The sequence below is a fragment of the Lepus europaeus genome, chromosome 5 (assembly GCF_033115175.1).
Source record: "Lepus europaeus isolate LE1 chromosome 5, mLepTim1.pri, whole genome shotgun sequence".
NCBI classification, from domain to species: domain Eukaryota; kingdom Metazoa; phylum Chordata; class Mammalia; order Lagomorpha; family Leporidae; genus Lepus; species Lepus europaeus.
In genome coordinates, this window is record NC_084831.1 from 103,043,899 (window position 1) to 103,068,674 (window position 24,776).

The following is a 24,776-nucleotide window of genomic DNA, read 5'->3' on the forward strand; positions in this document are numbered from 1 at the left end:
TCGTCTTTACTTGGAGCAAGAGGGTTGTTCTTATGGTCATATTTGTCCCGTATTTCAAGAAGTTCCGGGACAATAAGCAATTTATTTGCCATTAAAAAAAAATAATACTCCAGGCAGTATGATGTGGTGGAAAGAGTGCTGGACTGGGAGACAGCATCCTTGAACTTGGCCGCAATTTTGTGAACAGCTTCAGGCTCCGGGTCGTGACCTAGGGTTAACTCAGGTTGGGATGATTCCTCGAGCCTGTTGATTAGTGCACTGTGTAGAGGAGTGGGAGCCGGGGGACCTCAGAATCCAGGCAGATGGCTAACGTCCAAAGAATAGTCATGAATTCGTCTGCAGAGCCACTGCGAACCCTCCTGCCCATGTGTGCGTTAGTGCCAGGGGGAGGCCACCGCGTGGTTCCCCTGTCGCCAGCTCGGCCGCTCCAGCCCTCCTCTGCTTTCCCTCCAGGTTCTCAGCCCCTGTCAGTTGCCCTAAAGGTATTTTTTTTTCCATCCCTTAACTGACATTGCTCAGAGCTGACCAGATAGGTCCCATGACTGCCGGGGGAGCGAACTTTCTTCAGTCTGCCAGACTGATCACCACAGGTAAGTTCTTCCTCACTCTTACCCTAACGCACGTGGGTGTGTCTCTCACGTTCCCCAGAGGGAGCAGCCTGCCAGCTTCGAGGGCATGTTCTGCTGCTTTAATCCATGCAGAGCTACTGAGTAATGTGGGCAATTCACATCTTATGGGAGTGGCGCTTCTCACACTTACTGCATATGTGAATCACTGGGGAATCAAGTGAACCACGCAGGTTCTTCTTCTTCTTTTTTTTTTTTTAATTATTTTGTTTATTTGAAAGGCAGAGTTACAGACACAGAGAGATCTTCCATCTGCTGGTTCATTCCCCAAATAGCTGCAATGACCAGAGCTGGGCAGGCATCTTCCACTGCTTTCCCAGGCACATTAGCAAGGAGCTGGGACTCAAACAAGCACCCATGTGGGATGCCAGTCTGCAGGCAGAGGCTTAACCTGCTATGGCACAATGTCAGCCCCAACATACAGGTTCTGATTGGATGGGTCTGGGGAGGGCCCTGGAGTTCTACAGTTCTCATAAATGCCCAGAGCTGGTGATGCTGCTGGTGTGCAGTCCACGCTCTGCTAGTGAGGCCCCGAAGCATTTTGCAAAGCACCTGCACATCTGTTATGCCTCTGGGTTTCACCACAGTGGTGGGAGGTGCATAATAAAGATACTGTCAGCTCCATTTTACAGATGAGGAAGGCACAGTTCAGGCTGAGTCAAGGTCCCATAGCACAGCTGGACTTGGTCCAAGCTCTTTCCAACATACTCAGAACCTAATGCTGTGCCCAGCAGCCCCTGTGCTGATGAACACACTCCTCAGGAAGCACCACTTGGCCTCTGGGACTTTGTACTTCTTTATTCCATTTACTTGAGAGATAGAGCTCCTGCATCCACTGGTTCAACCCCCACCCCCCCACCCCCACAACTACCCACAGCAGCTAGGGCTGGGCCAAGCTGAAGCCAGGAGCCTGGAACTCCATCTGCATCTCCCACATGAGTGGCAGGCACCCACGCACTTGAGCCATCATCTGCTGCCTCCAGGATGTATCAGCAGGAAGCTGGATTGGAAGTGGAGTAGCCAGGACTCTGTCTCTCCAGTATGGGCTGCCAACGTTCCAAGCTGTGTCTTAACCCACTGCACCACAGCTCCCGTCCCTGGAACTGACTTTCAGTTTCTGCCCCCACAGACCGCCTCAGTCGGTGATGGAAGACACAGAGAACAAAGAGGTGGCCAGGATCACGTTTGTCTTTGAGACCATCTGTTCCGTGAACTGTGAGCTCTACTTCATGGTGGTGCGTCTTCCTTTCTTTGCCTGCTCTGGGACTTCCGGGGGGCGGGGAGGGGTTTGCCCCCCTCTGCCCCACTGGTACATCAGCGTCACTGACACCTGCTTGCAATGATTTTGCAGAGGAAGGGCCCGCCCCATCGGGGCCTTGGCGGGGAGCCATGCTTCTTTGATGGCCCCTGGCCCAGCAGCACTGTGGGCACCTGGTCCCCCCCAGCCCTGACGCCTTCTTCCCTTGTCTGTGCTGGACCCAGGGCATGAATTCCAGGACCAACACCCCCGTGGAGACGTGGAAAGGTTCCAAAGGCAAGCAGTCCTACACCTACACCATCGAGGAGAACGCCACCGTGAGCTTCACCTGGGCCTTCCAGAGGACCACCCTTCACGAGACAGTGAGCTCCACCCCCCCTGCAGACCCCCGACTCCCACAAGAGTCCCTGTGCACCCGGCAGGATTCTCAGCAGTCGCTTACCTGGGAGTCTGAGGTTCACACCCAAGCGTTAGTGCAGCCTAAGGAGCCCAGCAGAGAACTGCCCGCCCCAGGGCTCTGAGAACCATCCGCCCCTCTCCCAGTGGCTTCCAGGAGAGGTGACTCCGGGAGCCCCTTAAGCAACCTGTCCCTCCTTGCAGTCCCTGCCCCCACGGGTGGTGCCTGACCTGGTGTTGTTTTCCTTTTTTAAAAAATCTATTTATTTATTAAAAGATTTATTTTTATTATTTATTTGAGTTATGGTGGGAGGAGGGAGATCTTCTGGCTCACTCCCCAGAATGACCGTAATGGCTGGAGCTGGGCCAGACAGAAGCCAGGAGCCTGAGCTTCCTCTGGGTCTCCCACGTGGATGCAGGGCCCAAGCACTTGGGCCATCTTCCATTGCTTTTCCAGGCCATAACAGAGAACTGGGTTGGAAGTGGTGCAGCCAGAACTTGAACCAGCACCCATATGGGATGCCAGCACTGCAGGTGGTGGCTTTACCTGCTATGCCACAGTGCCAGCCCCGAGAAAGGTCTTCTGTTCACTGGTTCACTCCCCAAATGGCTGCAATGGCCAGAGCTGGGCTGATCTGAAGCCAGGAGCCAGGAGTTTCTTCCGGGTTTCCCACGTGGGTTCAGGGGTCCAAACACTTGGGCCATCTTCCACTGCTTTTCCAGGCCACAGGAAGAGAGCCAGATTGGAAGAGTAGCAGCCAGGACATGAACTGGCACCCATATGGAATGCCGGCATTGCAAGGCGACTTAACCTGACACGCCAAAGAACCAGCCCGATCCAATGTTCTTTTAAGATGACACAAATGTACATAGTCACTGTGAAGTTTAGGATGTGTCTAAGGTTTTTCTCAAAAGTGGTATGGAAGTACTTAGCTATTTCCGAAGGACTCGGTCATTGCTGTCCCAGGCCTCCACTCTCTACCCTCTTGTTTCCTTGTCTCCAGGGCAGAAGGTACACCAACGACGTTGCCAAGATCTACTCCATCAATGTCACCAACGTCATGGATGGCGTGGCCTCCTACTGCCGTCCCTGTGCCCTAGAAGCTTCTGACATGGGCTCCTCCTGCACCTCTTGTCCTGCCGGTTACTACATCGACCGAAACTCCGGGACGTGCCACTCGTGCCCCCCTAACACAATCCTGAAAGCCCACCAGCCTTACGGTGCCCAGGCCTGCGTGCCCTGTGGTCCAGGGACCAAGAGCAACAAGGTGCCAGCAGCCTGCCCTGCCTCCAACCTTGGCCTCTGTTTGAATGTCTTCAGGAGGCGCTGAGTTCTGGATGGGTTCTCGAGGGGCTGGTACTCAGGTGCTCCCCCAGCATACCCTCGGGTTGACATCCTGAGTACCAGGCTGTGACGATGGATGCTGAGTGCTCACTAGCAGGGCTGGATGTCCAAGGCCCAGCCACAGTCAGGGACTGGGCTCATCTTCTTTTGGTGGGTATTGGAGAGCAGCGGCCACCCAATCCTGGGGGTGTTTGGCATCTGTGCAGAGACCCAAAGGGAAGGAATCGTGGGGTTGATGGATTGAATTCAGCCTCATCCAGTCCAGCCTGTTATTATGGGAGTTTGTCCCCTCTTCTTTGTGGACAACCAAATCGTCTTTGCCCCAACGTCTAGTGGGACATGTGGTTAATGGGCATTGCTCTTCTCTGTCTCAGTGGCTTCTCAGCTTCACAGGTATAGAGGTTTCCTCCCAAGGTGGAGAAACTGTGCTGTTGCACTTTCTGTGTCTGGGAATGTGCTTGGAACTCAAGGCTCTGAGATACCCCTAAATTTTGCTTTTAAGTGAGTTTCTGTCTTACTGATCGCAACCCCTGGCCATACCTCTGTAAGACACTATTCAAATACTCTGCAGATGTGGCTCAGTTCGGCTGTGCAATAAGTGCCATGACTGCAGAGCCCTCGCAGCCTCTTTTGGGGACCTTGGACTTTTGTCACACCCTTCTTCTGCTGGAGCGCCCTCTGCCGCCGAGGGAGGGAATTACAGTTGTGTAAAAGTGCTGCAGAAGGGCTATCCCCATGGGAATTAGAGCCCCATTTTGGAGTTCCCTGCGGAAAAAATGAGAAAGGAGAAACAGGGTCCAGTGAGTTTTAAGTGGCCAGGGGATGGAGACAGACCTATAGTTTCTCTTGTGCCATTCCCGACACCCTTCTTCTAGTTAGTTCATTGTCTTGTGCTTGCTAGTATGAAAGACTTTCTTGTGTCTTGGAGAGGATCATGTAATCTAGACACGGGGTGAGGCTATAGAATTTGGCTAAAATGTCCACTGAAAACTAGCAATTGGATCTGCACGTCACATATGTGCCCATAGTTGAATGGGCAGAAGTGCGTCGGTCCCACTGGTGTCTGTTCCAATGCCCACCTGAGCCCTGTCTTCCTTCTCTTTCACTCCCATTCCACCCCATTCTCCAGCGCTTAGGAGAAAACTGTGCTGCAGCCCCCCAAGGTGCTGCGGGGTCCCGTGGGCCTGACCCAGCCTCTCCCCCACCCCCAGATCCACTCTCTCTGCTACAATGACTGCACCTTCTCCCGCCATGTTCCCTCGAGGACTTTGGACTACAACTTCTCGGCTCTGGCAGACATCAAAACTCTGGCTGGAGGGCCAAGCTTCACTTCCAAGGGGCTGAAATATTTCCATCACTTCACCGTCAGTCTCTGTGGAAACCAGGTGAGCTGTGCAAGGGGATGGTGTGGGCTTTTTTAAAGGGGCAGCCCGGGGGTCTGGGCTAGAGCCAGAGCCAGGATAAAAGCAGGAACACTTTCCAGGCCAAGGTGGTTAGAGGGCTCTTCAATGACCCCCATTCTCCCGTGACATGCAGCCATCTGGATCATAAACCTTTAGGAAAACAAAGATGTTTAAGGTGTCCGCTCGCTGTCACCTGCTCGCCGGTCTCAAAATGATTGCAAGTTGGTATCCCTCAGGTGCGTAAGCATATTCCAGGCTTTGGAACATTTCACATTTCCAACTTTTAGATTAGGGATACTCAACTGGTGGAATCTATGGAAATGTTCCAAAATCCAACAAAAAATTCCTTGAATGTGAAACATTTCTGATCCCAAGCATTTTGGATAAGAGATAGTCGACTTCTATTTTCATTATTATTATCTTTTTTTTTTAAGATTTACTTATTTATTTGAAAGGCAGATGAACACACACACACACACACAAATCTATCCATTGGTTCACTCCCCAAATGACCTCAACAGCCAGGGCTGGGCCAGGCCCAAGCCAGAAACCTAGAACTCCATCTTGGTCTCCCGTGTGGGTGGCAGGAGCCCAAGCACTTGTGTCTTCTTCTGCGCCTTCCCAGGAACATCAGCAGGGAGCTGAAATGGAAGTGGAACAACCAGGACTTGACCAACATTCCAATAAGGATGCCAGTGTGGCAAGTGGCGGCTTAACCTGCTGCACTACAACCACAACTGCTCCCACCCCCAACCTCTGTATTTAAAAATATGCAGGAGGAACCTTCCTCCACCCTCCTTAAAAAAAAAACACACAAAAAAAACAGTCTTTGATAATCACTGCATTTGTATTTATTTTATTTATGCATGTATATTTTTATATTTTAAAAAAGATTTATTTTATTTATTTGAAACGCAGAATTACAGAGAGAGAGAGATCTTCCATCCGCTGGTTCACTTCCCAAATGACCACAACAGCCGAGACTGGGTCACACCAAAGCCAGGAGCCAGAAACTTCTTCTCTGTCTCCCACATGGTTACAGGAGCCCAAGGACTTGGGACATTCTCCACTGCTCTCCTAGGCACATTAGAGGGAGCTGGATGGGAAGTGGAGCAGCTGGGACTCAAACTGGTGCCCACATAGGATGCCAGCACTGCAGGTGGTGGCTTTACCCACTTTGCCACAATGACAATCTCTATTTTTTAAAGAAGATTTATTTATTTATTTGAAAGTCAGAGTTAAAGAGAGAAAGCAAGAAACACACAAATACACACATAGAGAGAGCGTCCATCTGCTGGTTCACTCCCCAGATGGCCACAACAGCCAGGACTAGGCCAGGCCAAAGCCAGGAACTAGGACCTTCATCAGGGTCTCCAATATGGGTGGCAAGGACCCAAACACTTGGGTCATCTTCTGCTGGTTTCCCAGGCCATTAGCAGAAAACTGGATTAGAAGTGGAGCAGCTGGGTCAGGAACTGGCTGCCATATGGGATACCAGCGTCGCAGGCAGCAGTTTTACCTGCTACACCACAACACTGGCCCCATATCACTGCATTTGTGATGTGCTTTCCAGAGATTGTGTAAAGTGGACTTCCTTTGCTCGTCTCCATGTGTCTTTGCTGTCAGCGAGAAGAAACTACAGGAAAGGCTTTTATAAGATAAGGAAGGCCTGTGGCCATTCCTTGTTGGCGTTTGGGATTCAACATTCAAGAGCAAGGGTGTAAAGGGTGCCTGATCAAGCTCCCTGTAAACCACAGTTAGCAGCTGGACAATTTGCAAAGCTCGGTTCAAATGTTAGAAGATACAGAGCCTCTTGGGCATTCAGTCTGTGACTGTGTGGTGGTGGTGGGGCCTGTGCCCCATCCAACTCCTACCCTTCTGCAGCCTGAGGGAAGTCGATGTGTGTGTAGAGAGCACGGGAAGAAATGGAGGAATCTATGAAAGATCATAAAAAAGATTTATTTATTTGAAAGGTAGAGTGATGGGAGACGTATCTTCCATTCTCAGCTCCCTCCCTAAGTGCCCACAATGGCTGGAACTGGGCCAGGCTGAGGCCAGGAGGAGCCTGGAACTCCATCAAAATCTCAAACATGGGCGATAAGGGGCCCAAGTACTTGGACCATCTTCCTCTGCTTTCCTGGGTGCATTAACAGGGAGCTGACTGAAAACAGAACAGTCTGATAGAGGATGCTGGCTTTGTAAGCGGTAGCTTAACCCACTGTGCCACAACACCAGCCTCCCTTATTCTTTTCATAGATGGTTTTTGTCACACTACAGTGCCTCTGTTCAAGGACAGAATAATTCTTTGTTTTGTTATAATGTAAACATTTCCTTCTGTTCTCAAGTTCTTTTCCTGTAACAATCTAGGAAAAGACCTGAGGGACAGCTCCACTTAAAACATTAAGCTCCACTTAAAACATTCATAACACTGAAAATTTATTTTCTAAATGTGTAGTCCACTTAAATTTAAAATATCCTACAAATGATTTTATATTAGCAAACAAGTTATATACTGATATCCCATAAATTTAACATTTAAAAAAAAGTTTTATTGATTTGAAAGGTGGAGAGTCAGAAGGAGAAAGAGAGAGATCTTCCAACTGTTGGTTCACTCCCCAAATGTTCACAACAGGGGTCGGTGCTGTGGCGCAGTGGGTTAACACCCTGGCCTGAAGCGCTGGCATCCCATATGGGCGCCAGTTCAAGACCTGGCTGCTCCTTTTCCGATCCAGCTCTCTGCCATGGCCTGGGAAAGCAGTAAGAAGATGGCCCAAATCCTTGGGCCCTGCACCCACATGGGAGCCCTGGAAGAAGCTCCTGGCTCCTGGCTTCGGATCGGCGCAGCTCTGGCCGTTGCGGCCAATTGGGGAGTGAACCAGCGGACAGAATACCTCTCTGTCTCTCTCTCTCTCTCTCTCTCTCTCTCTCTCTCTCTCTCTCTGCCTCTCCTTTCTGTGTAACTCCGTCTTTCAAATAAATAAATAAATCTTTAAAAAAAAATGTTTACAACAGCTGGCACTTGGTCTGGTCAAAGCCAGAAGCCAGGGACACATCTGGGTCTCCCACATGGGTGACAGGAACCCAAGTGCTTGAACCATCACCTGCTGCTTCTTGGGTGCATTAGCAGGAAGCTGGAATGGAAGTGGAATCAGGACTCAATTCCAGACACACGGATACGGGTTGCGGGCCTCCCTAGCGGCAGCTTCACCTGCTCCACCACAATACCCTCCCAGTTCAACAGTCCTGAAGGCGCAATACCTTAATGTTTCCTCTTTACAAACGCTCGAGCAAAGAGTGGCCACTCTCACCATCTTCCCGTGTCTACACTGAGGGGTGTTAAGGACTGGAGAGGAGGGACACTTCCTTCTCTGGACACACTTCTCAGAGGTCCTTCTGTAAGGCAGGAAGGGGCTGGTTATGGGCTCTGTTTTCTCTCCTGGTTATCTCTGTCTGGAAAGTGCTTCTGAAGCAAACGCGGTAGAGTCACAGCCCAGCAGCAGACACAGAAGGACCATCAACCAGGCCAAATGTTCCAATACACTTCACTCGCTTCTGGGATCAGTTACACATTCCAGTTTCTGTCTAGAAAACGGATTAGGATAAGGAAGGGCACGTAAGTGCTGGGCTGGTAGGTTAGACCTCCAGATCACAGCCATTCTCACCTAGGGCTCCCAGGTGACTCCAAGGAGACAAAACCACTGGGGAGTAGGCATTGTGCAGTGGGTTAAGCCCACATTCCGTGTGGAAGTGTCTGGATCAAGTCTCACCTCTGCTTCCAATCCAGCTTCCTGCTAAAGCACTTGGGCGGCAGCAGGTGACAGCTCACTCGGGTTCCTGCCACCCACATGGGAGATCTGGATGGAGTTCCTGACTTCTGACTTTGGCCTGGCCCAGCCCCAGCTGTTGCAGATATTTGGGGAGTGAATCAAAAGATGGAAGATATGTTTCTCTATCCCCTTCCCCACCCTGTCTCCCCCTTTCTGTCACTCTGCCTTTTAAAAATAAACTGGGAACTCCAAGACTAGACCAGAGTTACAAAAAAACTAGGACACCGAGGTGTTATTTTTAGCTTTGTCTTTTTTCATATTTAAATCCATCTGGGATGAATCATTGCACTGCAACAAATACCATTTGCAAGGCTGAAATTTTAGATGTGAAAAACACTGTTCCCTGCTCCCTTTTGGGACTTCCTCTGTGAGCATTCACTTCTTCCCACTCTTGCTCCCGGCACCCCGCAACCCTACCAGGGTAAGAAAATGTCCGTGTGCACTGACAACGTCACCGACATCCGGATTCCCGAGGGCGAGTCCGGATTCTCCAAATCCATCTCAGCCTACGTCTGCCAGGCAGTCATCATCCCCCCAGAGGTGACGGGCTACAAGGCCGGGGTGTCCTCGCAGCCTGTGAGCCTGGCTGATCGACTAATTGGTGAGTAATTCAGCTGCTCTAGGGGTGTGTGTGTGGGTGTGTGTGGCTGGGAGGTAAAATTGTCCCAAATGAGACGTCCAACCTCCTGACCCTTGTTTTCTATCCCTTCCTGGGTGCCCAGTGCCCATGGGACCTCTGAGAAGCCCTTGGCTCGCTGTTTCATGAGCCGCTAGGGGATGTGTTAAGATGAAATCAGATTGGATGTGGACAGGTTTTGAAAGCATTGAAGTGGTCGCCAGCTAATAGCTTCAGTGAGGCCTAACTAGGGGGTCTGATCTGGCAGGAGTGTCAACAGATTTGACTCTGGATGGGATCACCTCCCCTGCTGAACTCTTCCACCCAGAGACCTCAGGAATACCAGATGTGATCTTCTTTTATAGGTGAGGCTGAGGGGCCAGGCTAATGCAAAAGCAGCTCAGGACTCTCCCACAACCTCTGGTGCATCCCTCCCTCCCTTGCCACCCCCTCCTTATCAAGCCAGCGCAGCTCTGAGGTCTAGCAGATCTGCCTGCTCATGCCATCTGAAGGCTGGGAGTTCCCTGATCCCAGCTTCTTGGGTATTCTTGGGGCAGCCACAGGACCCTCCCTTCCAGCCTATGGAGTCCCTGATGTGTGTCAGCCATGCCTTTCATAGGCCAGTGGGTTTCCCCCTCGACTAGATCTCCCTGATCCTCACTCTCTCCATGGCTGAACCAAGGCCTGGGGACTCCCTGTGTATCAGGCTGCAGCCCAAGGCCTGACTTGGGAAGTGAGGGAATTGTCCACATTGACTTCCCTCAGTGGCTCTCCAATAACATGGTTGAGTGACCCGTCCTCCAGTCAAGGCTGCCTCTCCCTGCAGGTCCAATGATGTGACCCAGTCCTGCAATGCTGGGCGCGCGACCACCATCCGCGTCAGGTGCAGTCCGCTGAAGCCCGCCCCAGGAGTTCTGTCGCTGCCAAAGTAAGCCCTACCAGGGGACGTGACACAGGCCAGAGTCCCCCTTCCCTGGACTCACTCTAGCCCGTGAGCAAGAGTTTACTGAAAAACAGCGGAAGAGAAAACAGTTTGAGATCCATTAATGGGCTCTTTGGGGGCATAGTCCTGGGCCCAGACCCACAGTCTTCAGATAGCAGGAATGGGGCAGAAGAAAGAGTCCCAGCCACCTCTGCATCCCAGACCGTTACGGTGGCATCCTGGGACCCAGCGGCTCGTGCTGAGGGCTGCTCTTCAGTCAGCTCATCCATGTGCTAGCTATTTTTTTTTTTTTTTTTTTTTTTTTTTTTTTTTTTTACAGACAGAGTGGATAATGAAAGAGAGAGAGACAGAGAGAAAGGTCTTCCTTTTTGCCGTTGGTTCACCCTCCAATGGCCGCTGCGGCTGGCGCATCTCGCTGATCCGAAGCCAGGAGCCAGGTGCTTCTCCTGGTCTCCCATACGGGTGCAGGACCCAAGCACTTGGGCCATCCTCTACTGCCTTCCCGGGCCACAGCAGAGAGCTGGCCTGAAAGAGGGGCAACCGGGATAGAATCCGGCTCCCCAACTGGGACTAGAACCCGGTGTGCCGGCGCCGCAAGGCGGAGGATTAGCCTAGTGAGCCGTAGCGCCGGCCAATGTACTAGCTATTTCATCATGGACACGTGTCTCATCTTCTTTGGTCCTCTTTTGCCTTATCTGTAAAATCAGCATCACACTAAGTTTCCATGTGGAACTGTGTTGAGGACTGAGACAGGGAGACCTTGGGACTTCTCATGGAGTGTGGCTATTATTAGTATTAGTAAAGGTTTAAGGATCCTAGGAATCTCTTCTACAAGTAGAAGACCCAGCTCTTAGTTTAATAGCTGAGCGCCAATTGAGAATTGAGAATTTCCAAGCTAGTAGGATCTCAAGACACCACCCCCCTCCTTTTACCCCAACACAAGGCCAGCTAAAATCTTGGCTGGCCTAGTGCCTCAAGGAACACAGTTTGGGAAACGCTGTCCCAAAAGCCAACTGGCTGGAGAGACAGAGCATCGAAGCAGGACCTCCTGACCCAGCAGTGGCGTCTGCATATACACTCGCTGTCCTTGCTGTCATAACAGAGACCCAGGACTTGAAGTCCATTCCTGAAACCCACCTCAACTCTAATCCCACCTCCGGGAAGCTGCATCCAAGTAGCTAATGCAAAATGTCACCGGCCCACGGGGAGGACAGGAGCCTCTTAGGGACTGGTGGGGCAGCCAGGCAAGGCCTCAGACCCCTTATGTGAGCTCCTGATGTCAGCAGAGATGTAAAAGGGTAGGAGATGAGGAGCCCCGGGGAGGCTGGGAAGGGACATCAGAGACCTAAGCCTATGTTGAGAACTAGTTGGGAGGATCCTGCTGAGTTGACAGCTCGGGCAGGGAGACGATGAATCGGGTAACCAGCTCTTCCCCACCGGGGCAGCTAGTGAGAGCCCGAGTATCCTTTCTGCTTTGCCAGCTCATGCTCCGAGGGGACCTGCGACGGCTGTAACTTCCACTTCCTGTGGGAGAGCGCGGCCGCTTGCCCGCTCTGCTCGGCCGCTGACTACCACGCTTTCGTCAGCAGCTGTGTGGCTGGGATCCAGGTGAGTTGCCCTCTGATTGGGAGCTTTGCAGGAGAGAAGAGGGGTGAGATCTGAGGTCCTCGTCTGTCTCCCCAACAGAAGACTACTTACGTGTGGCGAGAGCCAAGGATCTGTGCCGGGGGCATCTCCCTGCCCGAGCAGAGAGTCACCATCTGCAAAACCATCGACTTCTGGCTGAAAGTGGGCATCTCCGCGGGCACCTGTACTGCCATCCTGCTCACAGTCCTGACTTGCTACTTCTGGAAGAAGAATCAAAAGTACATGGTGGGGTGCTGGAGTCTGAGAATGGGCAGGGTTGGCTCAATGAGCAGGGGGACCTGTGAGTGGATCAATCAATGAGGCTTTTTTCTGGAATTGGCCACAGACTCTGTGACTTTGGCCAGAGACTGGATGGCCACTTGTCAAGTGTATGTCTCGGTTACCCTGACTCCTGAACTGGGATGGTGTCACATGTCTATATGAGTATTAGTCTAACAATTAGTATTAGTATTAGACTGTATTAGCCTATAAATGGCTGTTAGATAAGCAGAATAGCCTTTATCTGTTGTATTGTTAATAATAATACAAGTAATGACTTTATGATTGCAGTATTTCCAGTAATCTTTGAGGGCACAGAAACAGCCAGCCTTAAGAGAAAAAGATCACTGAACTGGCAGTCAAAACCTTTTTTTTTTTTGACAATTAATTGATTGATTGATTTGAAAGGCAGAGTTACGGAGAGAGAGAGAAGGAGAGACAGAGAAATAGATCATACATCTGCTGGTCCACTCCCCAAATGGCTGCAACAGCTAGGGCTGGGCCAGGCTGAAGCCAGGAGCCAAGAGTTTCTTACAGGTCTCCTATGTGGGTGCAGGGGCCCAAAGAGTTGGGCTGTCCTCCACTGCTTTCCCAGGTGCATTAGCAGGGAGCTGGATTGGAAGTAGAGCAACTGGGACATGAACCAGCGCCCATATGCAATGCTGGCACTGCAGATGGTGGCTTATCTCACTGTGCCACAGCACCGCCCCCTCAAGATCCCTCCCGTACACCCAACCTGAACAGCATTTTGCTATGCTTCAGTTTCTTTACCCACAACATGGGAGGACCTGTTGATGTACAAACCTCTCTCCCTCCTTCCCCCTCATCGCCACATTCTGATGCCCTGTCCTTCCCACCCCTCTGGTCACAGACTGGAATACAAGTACTCCAAGCTGGTGATGAACGCCACGCTCAAGGACTGTGACCTGCCCGCAGCTGACAGCTGTGCCATCATGGAAGGGGAGGACGTGGAAGACGACCTCATCTTTACCAGCAAGAAGTCCCTCTTCGGGAAGATCAAATCATTTACCTCCAAGGTAGGGAAGCTGGCCAGGAAGCTGAGGTCATCCTGAGCGCTGGGGAAGACACTCCTAGGACACCAATTGGCCCTGGGCCACTCAGTGACCATGACCACCACTCTGCTCTCTGCCCCTGTGCTGTTCTGTGTCCCACGCTGGAAATCCTGACGTGGACTTTCTGCATTACCACCCAGTACTCTTGTCCCTGGGGCCCAAGGCTGCCCAAGACCAGGCTCCTTCTCTCCCAAGTTGCACTCCTAATTGGCTGAAATGTTTAGTTTTCCAAAGCAGTATTGTACCATCCTCGTTGTTAGAATCAATCACTATTTACCCCCAATCCTCGCCCTATTTTTTTTGGAGTGGGAGGAAAGGTGATCTCCAGGATCAACCTCCAATAGGGGTGAGGCCTCTGCTTTGACCAGTGGAGGGTGCTGTCTCCTAGGTGTCTGGGTCCGGCCCTTTAGGGGCTGAGTCACAGCTGAGTGTGAGCTGTTGACCGCTGAGTGATGAGTGAGTGGCTCAGTGGGAAGGTTGGCTCTGGGTGGGTGTGTGGGTGGATGAGTGAGAAGCTCATAAATGCAATACGGACAGCGCCATCGCTGGGCGCAGGGCCAGCGGACAGCATCCCAGCAACTCCCCCCAGGCTGCAGTGCCCACACCTGCCTGCTGTCCGGAACCTGTTTGGGTGGGGAGGGTGGTGGTTAGGTGCTCAGACTGCTGACTCGAATTCCCTTTGTGCTGACCTGCCAGTGTAAGTCCCTCCATCTTCCTTAGACCTTGCTGTTTATCAAATTTATCAATGGAAGGACAGTTCACCCTTGAGTCTATCTGGGACTCATTTATCTAGCAACAAAGATGCAAAGCAGGGGATTCTTAAGATTTTCCTTATTCTGTGAGTGACCCTGAAGGGAGCAAAAAGAATAGAAAGTATCTCATTTCTGTGTTTCCACAAAACCACTGAAAACAGGGATGCCACGGGGTTCCTTCTGTCACCTGTTTTCCCTCTCTCTCCTCTGTTCCCCACATTTGCCCGTGCGCAGCGGCCAGCGCCTGTCGCCATCTCTCTTTCAGAGAACTCCTGACGGGTTTGACTCGGTGCCACTGAAGACGTCGTCAGGGGGCCCGGACATGGACCTGTGAGAGGCATCGCCTGCCACACCGGCCCCCTCACCTTGGCACATCCCCTTCAGAGCCCATGGCGATTTGGGTGCCGGCGTCCTGCGATCAGAGCCCGCTGCTGGAAATCTCTTCATTGTGGCCTTAACAGAAGAAGTTCGAATTTCAGAGCTTTGGGTTTTTATTTTTTGTTTTTTGTTTTTGTTTTTTTATGGAATACCTAAACCCTCCTTTCTGCTTGTCTCGAACCTGCCAAATACACCCACACGTTGTTTATATACACCCCCTGGCTTGCATCTTGTTTCCTACCGTGGCCCAGCCGCTGGAGCCACAGCTCTTCCCCCACCCCTCGTCACTCTTGTAGCTCTGGAAGGAAAATCTCCCTTGGTAAGTAGAGAAATGACTTCCTCTGTCCTGTCGCTGGACAGAGAACAGCTGGACGCTTTCTTGGTCGCTGTCGCCTTAGGAGGGAGACAAAGCGAGGGGGCTCAGGGCTCCAAGGTGGGTGAGCCTTGCAGTTGCCTGGGCTCCTTCCTCCTGTAGCACTGTGAGTAACGGACAGTCAGAGGCCGAGGTGAGCGTGGCCCGGGCAAGCAGAGGCTTGATAAGCACAGGGAGAGGCGATAAGGAAGGGCTTTTTGTTTTTTTAAACCAGGTACTTCATTCCTCTCTCATAAGAGATAAATATCCTCACTGAAGCCAAAGGAAAAAGGCTCATCTAGAAATTTCCCAAAGTCCTACTGGATCTATTTGTTTTTTTAAACATATCCCCATGATACTAAAGAGAACAAGGTGGGGCTGGCCCTGTGGCATAGTGGGTAAAGCCGCCGCCTGCAGAACCGGCAAACCATCTGGGCTCTGGTTCTAGTCCCAGCTGCCCCACTTCCGATCCAGCTCTCTGCTATGGCCTGAGAAAGCAGTAGAAGATGGCCCAAGTCCTCAGGCTCTTGCACCCGCGTGGCAGACCTGGAAGAAGCTCCTGGCTCCTGGCTTCGTATCAGCCCAGTTCTGGCTGTTGCAATCATTTAGGGAAACCAGCAGATGGAGGATCTCTCTCTTTCTCTCTGAAACTCTGCCTTTCAAATAAATAAATAAATCTTAGAGAGAGAGAACCTGGTAAGCCCCAAATGCAGATGCCCTGGCCTTGCCATCTGTTGGCGTCTACCTGCAGAGACAGTAGACCCCTGCCATCCTCGAGCACCCCAGTTCCAGAAGTCTGAGCCAAGGAACGGGGGTGTCTGATTCTGAAAGCCAGGGTTTTAATGGGACCAGATTGGAGGATTCAACCCACAGTTGCACAAACTTGAGGTGGTCATGATATGTGCTTCTCTCTCTCTCTCCCTCTCTTCCTTTCTTTACTTCCTTCTTTCTCTCTGTGTGTTCCTTCCTTCTTTCCTCCTTGTTCTTTTCTTTTAAATTTATTTGAAAGGCAGAGTGATAGAGAGGCAGAGACAGAGTGAAAGATTTTCCATCTGCCTGGTTCACGCCCCACATGGCTCAATGGCTGAGCCTGGGTCAGGCCAAAGCCAGGAGCCTGAAACTCCATCCAAGCACTTGGGCCATCCTCTGCTGCTTTCCCAGACACAGTAAGCAGGGAGCTGGGCTGGCAGTGGAGCAGCCAGGACTCAGAACCAGCACTCCACTATGGGATGCCAGCATCTCGGGCAGTGGTTTAATCTGCTAGACCACAACACTGGCCCCTGATAGGTGCTCCTAAGCTTCACTCCCTGCCCAGATACAAAATAAGTAACTTCTAGGCCAAAACAGGGATTGAATCCCAAGCCCACGCCCACGCAGCAGCACCAGACCAGTCTTTAAGGAGGGAGATGCAGGGAGTTTAACCAGGCCTTCTCATTTTTAAGCCCCTGTCCTGGTTTTTCTGTTCTCATTTCCTTTGTGTGCAAAAAACAAGCCAAAAAAAAAAAAAAAAAAAAAAAAAAAAAACACCGTAAAAAAGGCTTCTATCTTCAGTTTCTGGAAATCTCTCTGTTGAAAGGTGAGTGGAGTGGGTGTCCTATGTGTCCACTTTGCTACCAAGTATAATCAGTGAACCTAAAGCACCCAGAAAGGTAAAAGCAGCACAGGACCTTAATGATTGTTTTCTTTCTATTACTGCCAATTCTCCTTCCCTCACTGTCAGCCTACAGTGACCATCCCTTGCTCAAATCCCGGTTGCTCATGGTTTGTGCCTGTGCCCTCTCTCTAGTGACCATTTGGTGACCAGATAGTAGGTATGTAATGAAGGTGGCATCTCTAAGAGGTTTTTCTGCCTAAAATGAGTTGCTCATCTGATCAGCCGTGGCTGTCCTGGCAACAGATCTGGTAAGAGTTGGTGAACGCTGGAGTCTGGCCGTGACTTCTGGCCATCCGTGATGGCTGGGAGTCCCTTTGGCTCAATAAATCTAGGAGCTTCTCTTTGGGTGTCCAGATTCTCTCTCCTTTTGCGAGAGTCAGGCTCTTGGGTCCTGTGGCCCAGCTGGAATTGTCCCCAGTGGAGCAGATGTGTAGCTCCTGAGCCCCAGCCTGATGTCTTCAGTACCCTCGGCAGTACCCTGGCACCTGCCTTCCGCAGAAGAGCTTCTGTGACAGAGACCTCACAAGGGCTTTAGACTATTCTGGGGGCTGTAGGAAAAAGCACATCCCTTTTGTCATCCTTATTCTGACATCTTTTATTTGTTTATTTATTTATTTATTTTTGACAGGCGGAGTGGACAGTGAGAGAGAGAGAGACAGAGAGAAAGGTCTTCCTTTTCCGTTGGTTCACCCCCTAATGGCCGCCGCAGCTGGCACACTGTGCTGATCCGAAGCCAGGAGCCAGGTGCTTCTCCTGGTCTCCCATGCAGGTGCAGGGCCCAAGCACTTGGGCCATCCTCCACTGCCTTCCCAGGCCACAGCAGAGAGCTGGACTGGAAGAGGAGCAACCAGGACAGAATCCGGCGCCCTGACCGGGACTAGAACCTAGTGTGCCAGTGCCGCAGGCGGAGGACTAGCCTAGTGAGCCACAGCACCGGCCAATAATCTGACATCTTGAACCTGAGTGCACCCTGAGCAACTTCAGACTCCACTGATGGAGCAGTAATCCTTTAAGGATTGCCTTTCCACCGCCCCCTGCTGTGCCAACTTTGACAGAGTATCCCTTGACCTATCAAGAACTCCTGAGTTATGCCATCAGGGTCACCTTCGGCTCCCTTAACAACTTAGACACATCAAATACTTTTCCTAACAGCTTTATTGGGATATAATTCACCGAGCATTCCATTCACCGACTTAAAACATTCAATTGCTTTTAGTTGACCATTTCAGAGCAGATTCATGTTAGGTTTTTCCAAGGGAAAAAGGCTTTAGCTCTTGACCCTGGGCAGGCGTGGTTTGCACAGGCTACTGTGGAGAGAGTGTGGTCTCCAGAGGTACCATGTTTAAAGCCCATGTGGTTCCCTGGGTCCCTGGAACACACGAGTACCTCTCCTCCTGTGGCTGTCACCAGTGTTTGGCTGGGAACGTACACGAAGATGGTGGCACATCCAAGGGCCAGGGCATTTCTTAGGGCTACAATCTTGTTTTTCTTTTTTCTTTTTGTCTGACTCTACATTAGAGATAAGACCAATTATATTTATACAACCGAGACTTTGTAACGGATTTTTCAGCTTTGTGAAATCAAAAGTTTGTCTTTCCGCACTGTCTGCGTTTCCTTTTTACTCTGTATTTCAAACACTGTAGTTTATTAGGGGATGGATATTGCATGTCATCTTTTTCTGAAATTAAAACATACCTTTTGAGTTGTCTTTCTTAATTTATTAAAATATTGATTTATTTGAAAGGCAGAGAGAGAGTGAGCGAGCTAGTTTTTATCTGCTGGTTCATTCCCCAAACGCCTGGAACAGCCTGAGCTAGGTCAGGATGAAGCCAGGAACCAGGAACCCTACCTGGGTCAACCATGTGGGTGACAGGAACCTGCTGCATCCCAGGAAGCTGGGCTGGAAGCAAGTGCGGAGAAACTGGGACTCAAACCAGGCACTCCGATATAGGATGTGCCTGTCCCAAGCAGAGGCTTAATCTGCAGTGCCACAGTGCCCCTCCCTAAGTCACCTATCTTGAACGTGGGTGGAGAGACTGGCTGGATATGCAGGAAATGATAAGTGTCCTTGAAGCCTGAACGGAAGGCAGAGGAGCCCCAAGCCCCCAGAGAGGCAAGGGAAAGAGCAGCGACTATCAGAGCAATGAGAAGCTTCTCATCACCTGCTGAGGGGGCCATCACGAGCAAAGCCTCAGTTTCCACAATAACAGAGTACATCTCATGATGGCTGACCTCCCACGATTGAGTGAGGGCAAACACTCTTCTCTCCCAGCTGAGGCTTCTTGTGTGGCACGAGGCTGGCCACAGAACAATACACCCACCAGTACTAGGCAAAGCTTTGGGCATGAGGTGTATTATTCTAGACTGGATGTGGGGAAAGTTCAAGAGCTTATCGAGGACCTGCCATTTCCCAGGTCCTTGCACTTGCCGGCTTCAGTTCTTTCCTTCACTCCAGTGGTGGCCTCTTGACCCCCACACCGAAGTCTCTCAGCAAGATCAACGTGAGACTTAACAGACTCCTCAGTCTGAATGGCCCCAAGCGCCTGGGTTTTGCTTCTACTGCAAGGTCTTTGGGTAGATTTTAGCCCTCAAAATCTCCTCTAGGACCTCCCACCCCGTTCTCAACCCTCCACCCTGCAGCCACACTTTTCCTAACACAGATCTGATGGTGTCCAAATGTGCAGAGATCTCTAATGGTTCCTTGTTGCTGGCAGGCAGGACCCATTATCAGCAGGTATCCATCTATACAGCAAGACTGGTTGTTTATGAGCCACATCTGTTTTCATGGGTGTATACCTGGGCCGTACTGGCAGTTCAATATTCTTAATGTCACCCCCTGTTTATAGGATAAAGTCCAAACTCTAAGAAGGAAAATAGGAAAGGGAACTGTGTTAACTTGGCATCTGTGTATGTCAGGCCTGGAGTGAGTGCTCTCATGGCATTGTTTCACTTCATCCTAGAGGCAGGTACCTCTAGTACCTCTAGTACCTTACAATACAGGAGGACACCATGTCTCCAGCAGATCCAGCAGTGTGGCCTACAAGGTCCCTAAAACACAGCCCAGCATGCTCTCTGTCCCTCCACATTGCTTATTGTAGTCTAACCACCCTGAGTGGCTGAGTGTTTATAAACTCTTGCCTCCCTTCTAGGCATATGCTCGCCTCTCTGCCCTTGCTCCTCTCCTTCTGTTACTTTTTTAAAAAATATCTATTTATTTATTTGAAAGGCAGAGTGACAGAAAGAGGGATCGAGAGAGATCTTCCACCTGCTGGTTTACTCTTCAAATGGCCACAATGGCCCGGGGCTGAGCCAGGCTGAGGCTAGGATACTAGAACTCCATCCAGGTTTCCTATGCTAGATGCAGGTGCCCAAGGACTTGGGCCATTTTCTCTTGCTTTTTCCAGGCACATTACCAGGGAGCTGGATTAGAAGTAGAGCAGCTGGGACTTGAACCGGTGCTCATATGGGATGCTGGTGTTGCAGGCATTGACTTAACCTGTTTTGCCATAACACTGGCCCCTATCTCCTTCCTTTTCACCTGAGAGATTCTCCTTTGGAACCCAGAGCCTTCAAAGCCACCCCACTGTTAAATTTTCCTTGCCTATCTATTGGGGTACAATGGTAGAAAATAATTACAGGGAGCACTGGCATTAATTTTCATGAATTCAGTCATATACCACCTTATCCCAGTGCAATCAACAAATGACAGATCTAATCAACCTTGCAAATAGGGGATGGGAGGGTGGGAATGTGTGGATGATTTTAAGGGTTTCGCAATCACAAGAAGTGAAGCAGGTGACTAGGCAAGAAGATATTTATGGCTGGGCCTAAACCTTAAGGAAGACATTAATTGAGAACCACAACCCAACAAAGACTGTTGAAGAGAGAGAAACTGATATACAGTTAAACTACAAACCTTTATGGACAATTTAAGAGCAATTCAAGGAGAATTTGAGATATGAGCTAACTTCATTTTACTGTCAAAGTTAACTCCCACACAAAATGCAATGCCTTATATGATACAGTGTGGTGGGAAAACTGACAGCTCATAAGAGGAAGAGGCTGAATGAAGTCCCCCTCCTCCCACTGCCAGGTCCGTGCTATGCTTTCCCTGACTTCCAAAACATTTTTTTCTAATTATTTTTACTCATTGGAAATGTAGAGAGACATTGGTTCACTCCTCAAATGCCTGCAACAGCCAGGATTCAATATTCGGGTTTCCCATGTGGGTGGCAGGGGTCCATGCACTTGAGCCATCATCTGCTGTCCCCCAGGTGTGGATCAAAAGCAGAGCAGCCAGGACTTGAGCCAGACACTCAGATATAGGATGCATGGGATGCAGGCACCGCAAGTAGCAACTATTTTTTTAAAAACATTTTTATTTTATGTATTTGAAAGAATTACATAGAGAGGTAGAGCAAGAGAGACAGAGAGGTCTTCCATCCACTGGTTCATTCCCCAGATGGCCACAACAGCAAGAGCTGAGTCGATCCGAAGCCAGGAGCCAGGTGCTTCTTCTGGGTCTCCCATGTGGGTGCAGGGGCCCAAGGACTTGGGCCATCTTCTATTGCTTTCCCAGGCCACAGCAGAGAGCTGGATCAGAAGTGAAGCAGCTGGGACTCTACTGGCGCCCATATGGGATGTGCCGGCCCCCCAAGTAGCAACTTAAGGCACCGCACTAAATGCCTGCTGCCTGCCATGCTATTTGAAATGGTTCCTCAGCTATACAGGGATAGAAACATCAAATTCCTTTGTTACCGTGTCTCTCTAATAGAAAGGTATGAGCAAGCCAGAGAGGGAGTTCTTCCAAAAACATTTATTATTTATTTGAAAAGCAGTTACATACACACACACACATGCACACACACAGAGAAAGAGAGAGAGATGTACAGAAGAGAAAGGGAGAGAGAGAAAGAGAGAGAGAGAGAATGTCCATCTTGCTAGTTCACTCCTGAAGTGGCCACAGTGGCCAGGGTTAGGCCAGGACAAAACTGGGAGCCTAGAGCTCCATCCAGGTCTTCCACACGGGTGGCAGGGGCCCAAGCACTTGGGCCATCTTCCGCTGCCTTCCCCAGGGCTTTAGCAGGGAGCTGGATCAGAAATGGAGCGGCCAGGACTTTGATATGAGATTCTGGTGTCACAGGCAGCAACTTAGTCTGCTGTGCCACAGTGTGCCAGCTCCCAAAACAGTGAAAAAAGCTAGTGTACTGCGGGACACAAGAAAGGCACCTAGCCAACCTGGGGGCTGGAGGGGGCTGGGGATGGCTTCCTGAAGGGCAGAGGAGTTGGCCAGTTAGGAGGACTAAGGAGGTCCAGGACAGAGGAACTTGTAGGAAGAGAGGCTTGGAGGCAAGGAAGGGGAGTCGTGTGGAGTTTGGTGTGGAGAGCAGGAGGGGGCATTGTCAGGTGATCAGGAGGAAACATGTTAGGTACGCACCACGAAGGGCTGTGCACATCATGTTTGGACATTCTCCTGAGGGCAACAGGTAGCCACTGAAGACTTCTTCTTTGGTTGGTTGGTTTTTGTTTTACTTTTATTTGAAAAGCTGAGAGAGAGAGAGAGAGAGAGAGAGAGAGAGAGAGAGAGAGAGATTCCATCTTCCTCTAAATGCCTACAAATAGCTAGAGATGGGCCAGGTTAAACCCAGGAGCCAGGAACTCCACCAGAGTCTTCCATATGAGTGGCAGGGGGACCCAAGTACTTGAGTTATCATCTGCTGCCTCCCAGGTTGCACATTAGAAGGAATGCTGGATTGGAAGGGAGGCAGTACTCAATCACAGACACTTGGATATGGGATGCTGGTGTTCCCAGTGGTGTTCCATGGTTTAACCTGCTGAGCCACAATGCTTGCACCACCACTGAAGAGTTCTAGCAGGCAGGTGACAGGATAGGACTTGTCAAGTGCTGAGAAATCCTAATCCAAATCCAAGACAGAAAGTGGGACTCCAAGGGTGCTAAAGTGAGATCGAACAGAACTCTCCCACAGGAGGCAGCTCAAAGGCAGCCTTGGCTGGGCACCCACCCTGCTCCTCTCGTGCTCCTTCCCTGCAGGTACTCATTCCCCCTGGGCTGTCCACAAGCTTCCCAGGATCCCCAAGGCAGTCTCTCTCCCAGGATGCTGTTCCTAGAAGTTGCAACAAGCTTCCACCCCCTCAGCCAGCTCCCTGCAGCTCAGGCTCCCAGTGAGGATGCAATCAGCACTTAGCATGTTTGAGGCAATCAGCTGGGTCCTGCCCCAATGGGCTCTTCCCTATAAGAAAAGCCACATATTCTAGCCAAGATCCTCAAGGCCTCGTTTTCTGCAAAGAAATGCTAACACAGCGACAAGTCCAAACATTAGGCTAACCTAGGCACTTAACCAGTGTGCTTGTTTTAGTTCCTTCACCTAACTTCCCTGGGTTAGAGGCAGCCCCCAGGAGCTGCTCTGGGAATTAAGGGCTAACAGGAGTCACACATTCACAGGTGTTCTGGCTTCATACATCACCCCATGACTAAAGCTTTATAGTAATATCTTCTTCTTTTTTTAAAGATTTACTTGCTTATTTATTTATTTCAAAAGGCAGAGTGACAGAGTAGAAGAGAGAGAGAGAGAGAATCTTCCATACACTGGTTCATTCCCCAAAATGCAACAGCCAGGGCTGGGCCAGATTGAAGCCACAAGCATGGTAAGGACCCAAATATTTGGGCCATCATATGCTGCCTTCCCAGGTACATTAACAGGGAACTGGATCAAAAGTGGAGAAGCTGGGACTTAAACCGACTCTCAGATTTGGGATGTGGGCCTTTGCTGAACCAAACACTTGCCCCAATTTTCCGTGAACTTTTGGAAAAAGCTTCCTATTCATGTATTGCAAAATGTTTTGTACTAAAATAGGTTTTCATTTTCCACAAATTTTTTGTATATCTTCTTAGCTACAAAAAGGAAAATGAATCATTAAAAACATATGTTCATTAGACAAAAGTATTTGAAAAACAGGGCACTGGGGCCAGCATTGTGGCATAGTAGGTAAAGCCACTGCCTGGCACAGTCAGTGTCCCGCCTGCTCCACTTCCCGTCCAGCTCCCTGCTAATGGCCTGAGGAAAGCAGTGGAAGATGGCCCAAGTGCTTGGAGTGGGAGGACTAGAGAGAGACAGACCTATTGTTCCCAAATTCTCCAAATAATCTCTTGGTCTCAAGGATAACATTGGCTTCAGTTAGCAACCATCATATTTCATTGTAAAGGTCTAAACATTATCACATCAAAGTATGATGAAATTTCTGCTCAAGGGGATTTTGAATAGATCCAAGACATGACTTCAATACCTCATACTGCTTTCAAATCCGCTAGACATGGTTCTCTTGGAAGAGTTTCCTCAAGCCTCTCTCTAAGAGTTCAACTGCACTACCAACTCTGTGATCTTAAAAAATATAAGGGACAATTTGGTTAGTCATAGTAAGATTAAAAGATAGTCCAGCTTGAAGAAGGAGAGCAAGATCTTCAGGTAACCCTGAATCAAAAATTTACTTTTAAAAAATATATTTATTTACTTATTTGAGAGGCAGAGTTACCCACAGAGGGAGAAAGAGACAGAGACAGAGAGAGAGACAGAGAGAGAGAGAGAGTCTTCTGTCTGCTGGTTCACTCCCAAAATGGCTGGAATGGCCAGACTGGGAGAATCCAAAACCAGGAGCCAGGAGCTTTTTCCAGGTCTCCCGTGTGGGTGCAGGGGCCCAAGGACTTGAACCACCTTCTGCTGCTTTCCCAGGCCATCAGCAGCGAGCTGGACTGGGAAGTGGAGCAGCCAGATCTCCGACCAAGCCCATAGGGATGCCGGCGCAGCAGGTGGAGGCTTAACCCGGTAGGCCACAGCGCCAGCCCCCAAACTTATCCTTCAATTCCATTTTCCACGAACTTTTTGAAGTACCTTCACGTCAAGATGGAGAAGAAAGGAAAAAAGTCTAGTCGAAGGGCCGAAACTTGTGAAAGGAAAAAGAGCATTTGTTAGAGCTGGCGCTTGCAAGCCAGAGACCAGGGAGCAGGTCCCTCTGCCTAGCCTGGGACAGGCCTTTCTCCATGATAAAGAAATTGAGGCACTCAGACTTTTATGGGAAGCTCGGATCCCTTCAAAGAAGCCTGGAAGCCTTTAGAGGAAGAAGCCACGCCCACCAACTCTACCCCTCCCCGGAGGCCCCGCCTCCAACACCGCCGCTTCCGCCCGAGAGCAGAGCGCCCGCGCGCTTCCGCCGCGCCTGCGCAGGGAGGGCG

The 24,776-nt window shown here is 50.3% G+C and overlaps 1 protein-coding gene across 3 annotated transcripts in view; it reads left to right on the top strand.

The window, feature by feature from the left end:
• ELAPOR1 (endosome-lysosome associated apoptosis and autophagy regulator 1) overlaps positions 1–14,812 on the top strand; it is a 109,158-nt gene extending 94,346 nt beyond the window's left edge. For all 3 annotated transcript variants that reach the window (XM_062191881.1, XM_062191880.1, XM_062191882.1), the window contains 11 exons: positions 1,756–1,861; positions 2,109–2,246; positions 3,285–3,548; positions 4,837–5,010; positions 9,276–9,456; positions 9,740–9,836; positions 10,298–10,399; positions 11,896–12,022; positions 12,101–12,279; positions 13,191–13,356; positions 14,410–14,812. In XM_062191881.1, coding sequence (XP_062047865.1) covers positions 1,756–1,861; positions 2,109–2,246; positions 3,285–3,548; positions 4,837–5,010; positions 9,276–9,456; positions 9,740–9,836; positions 10,298–10,399; positions 11,896–12,022; positions 12,101–12,279; positions 13,191–13,356; positions 14,410–14,478 — 1,603 coding nt within the window. In that variant the 3' untranslated portion in view covers positions 14,479–14,812. The remainder of the gene's footprint in view (positions 1–1,755; positions 1,862–2,108; positions 2,247–3,284; positions 3,549–4,836; positions 5,011–9,275; positions 9,457–9,739; positions 9,837–10,297; positions 10,400–11,895; positions 12,023–12,100; positions 12,280–13,190; positions 13,357–14,409) is intronic.
• Positions 14,813–24,776: the final 9,964 nt, after the last annotated feature.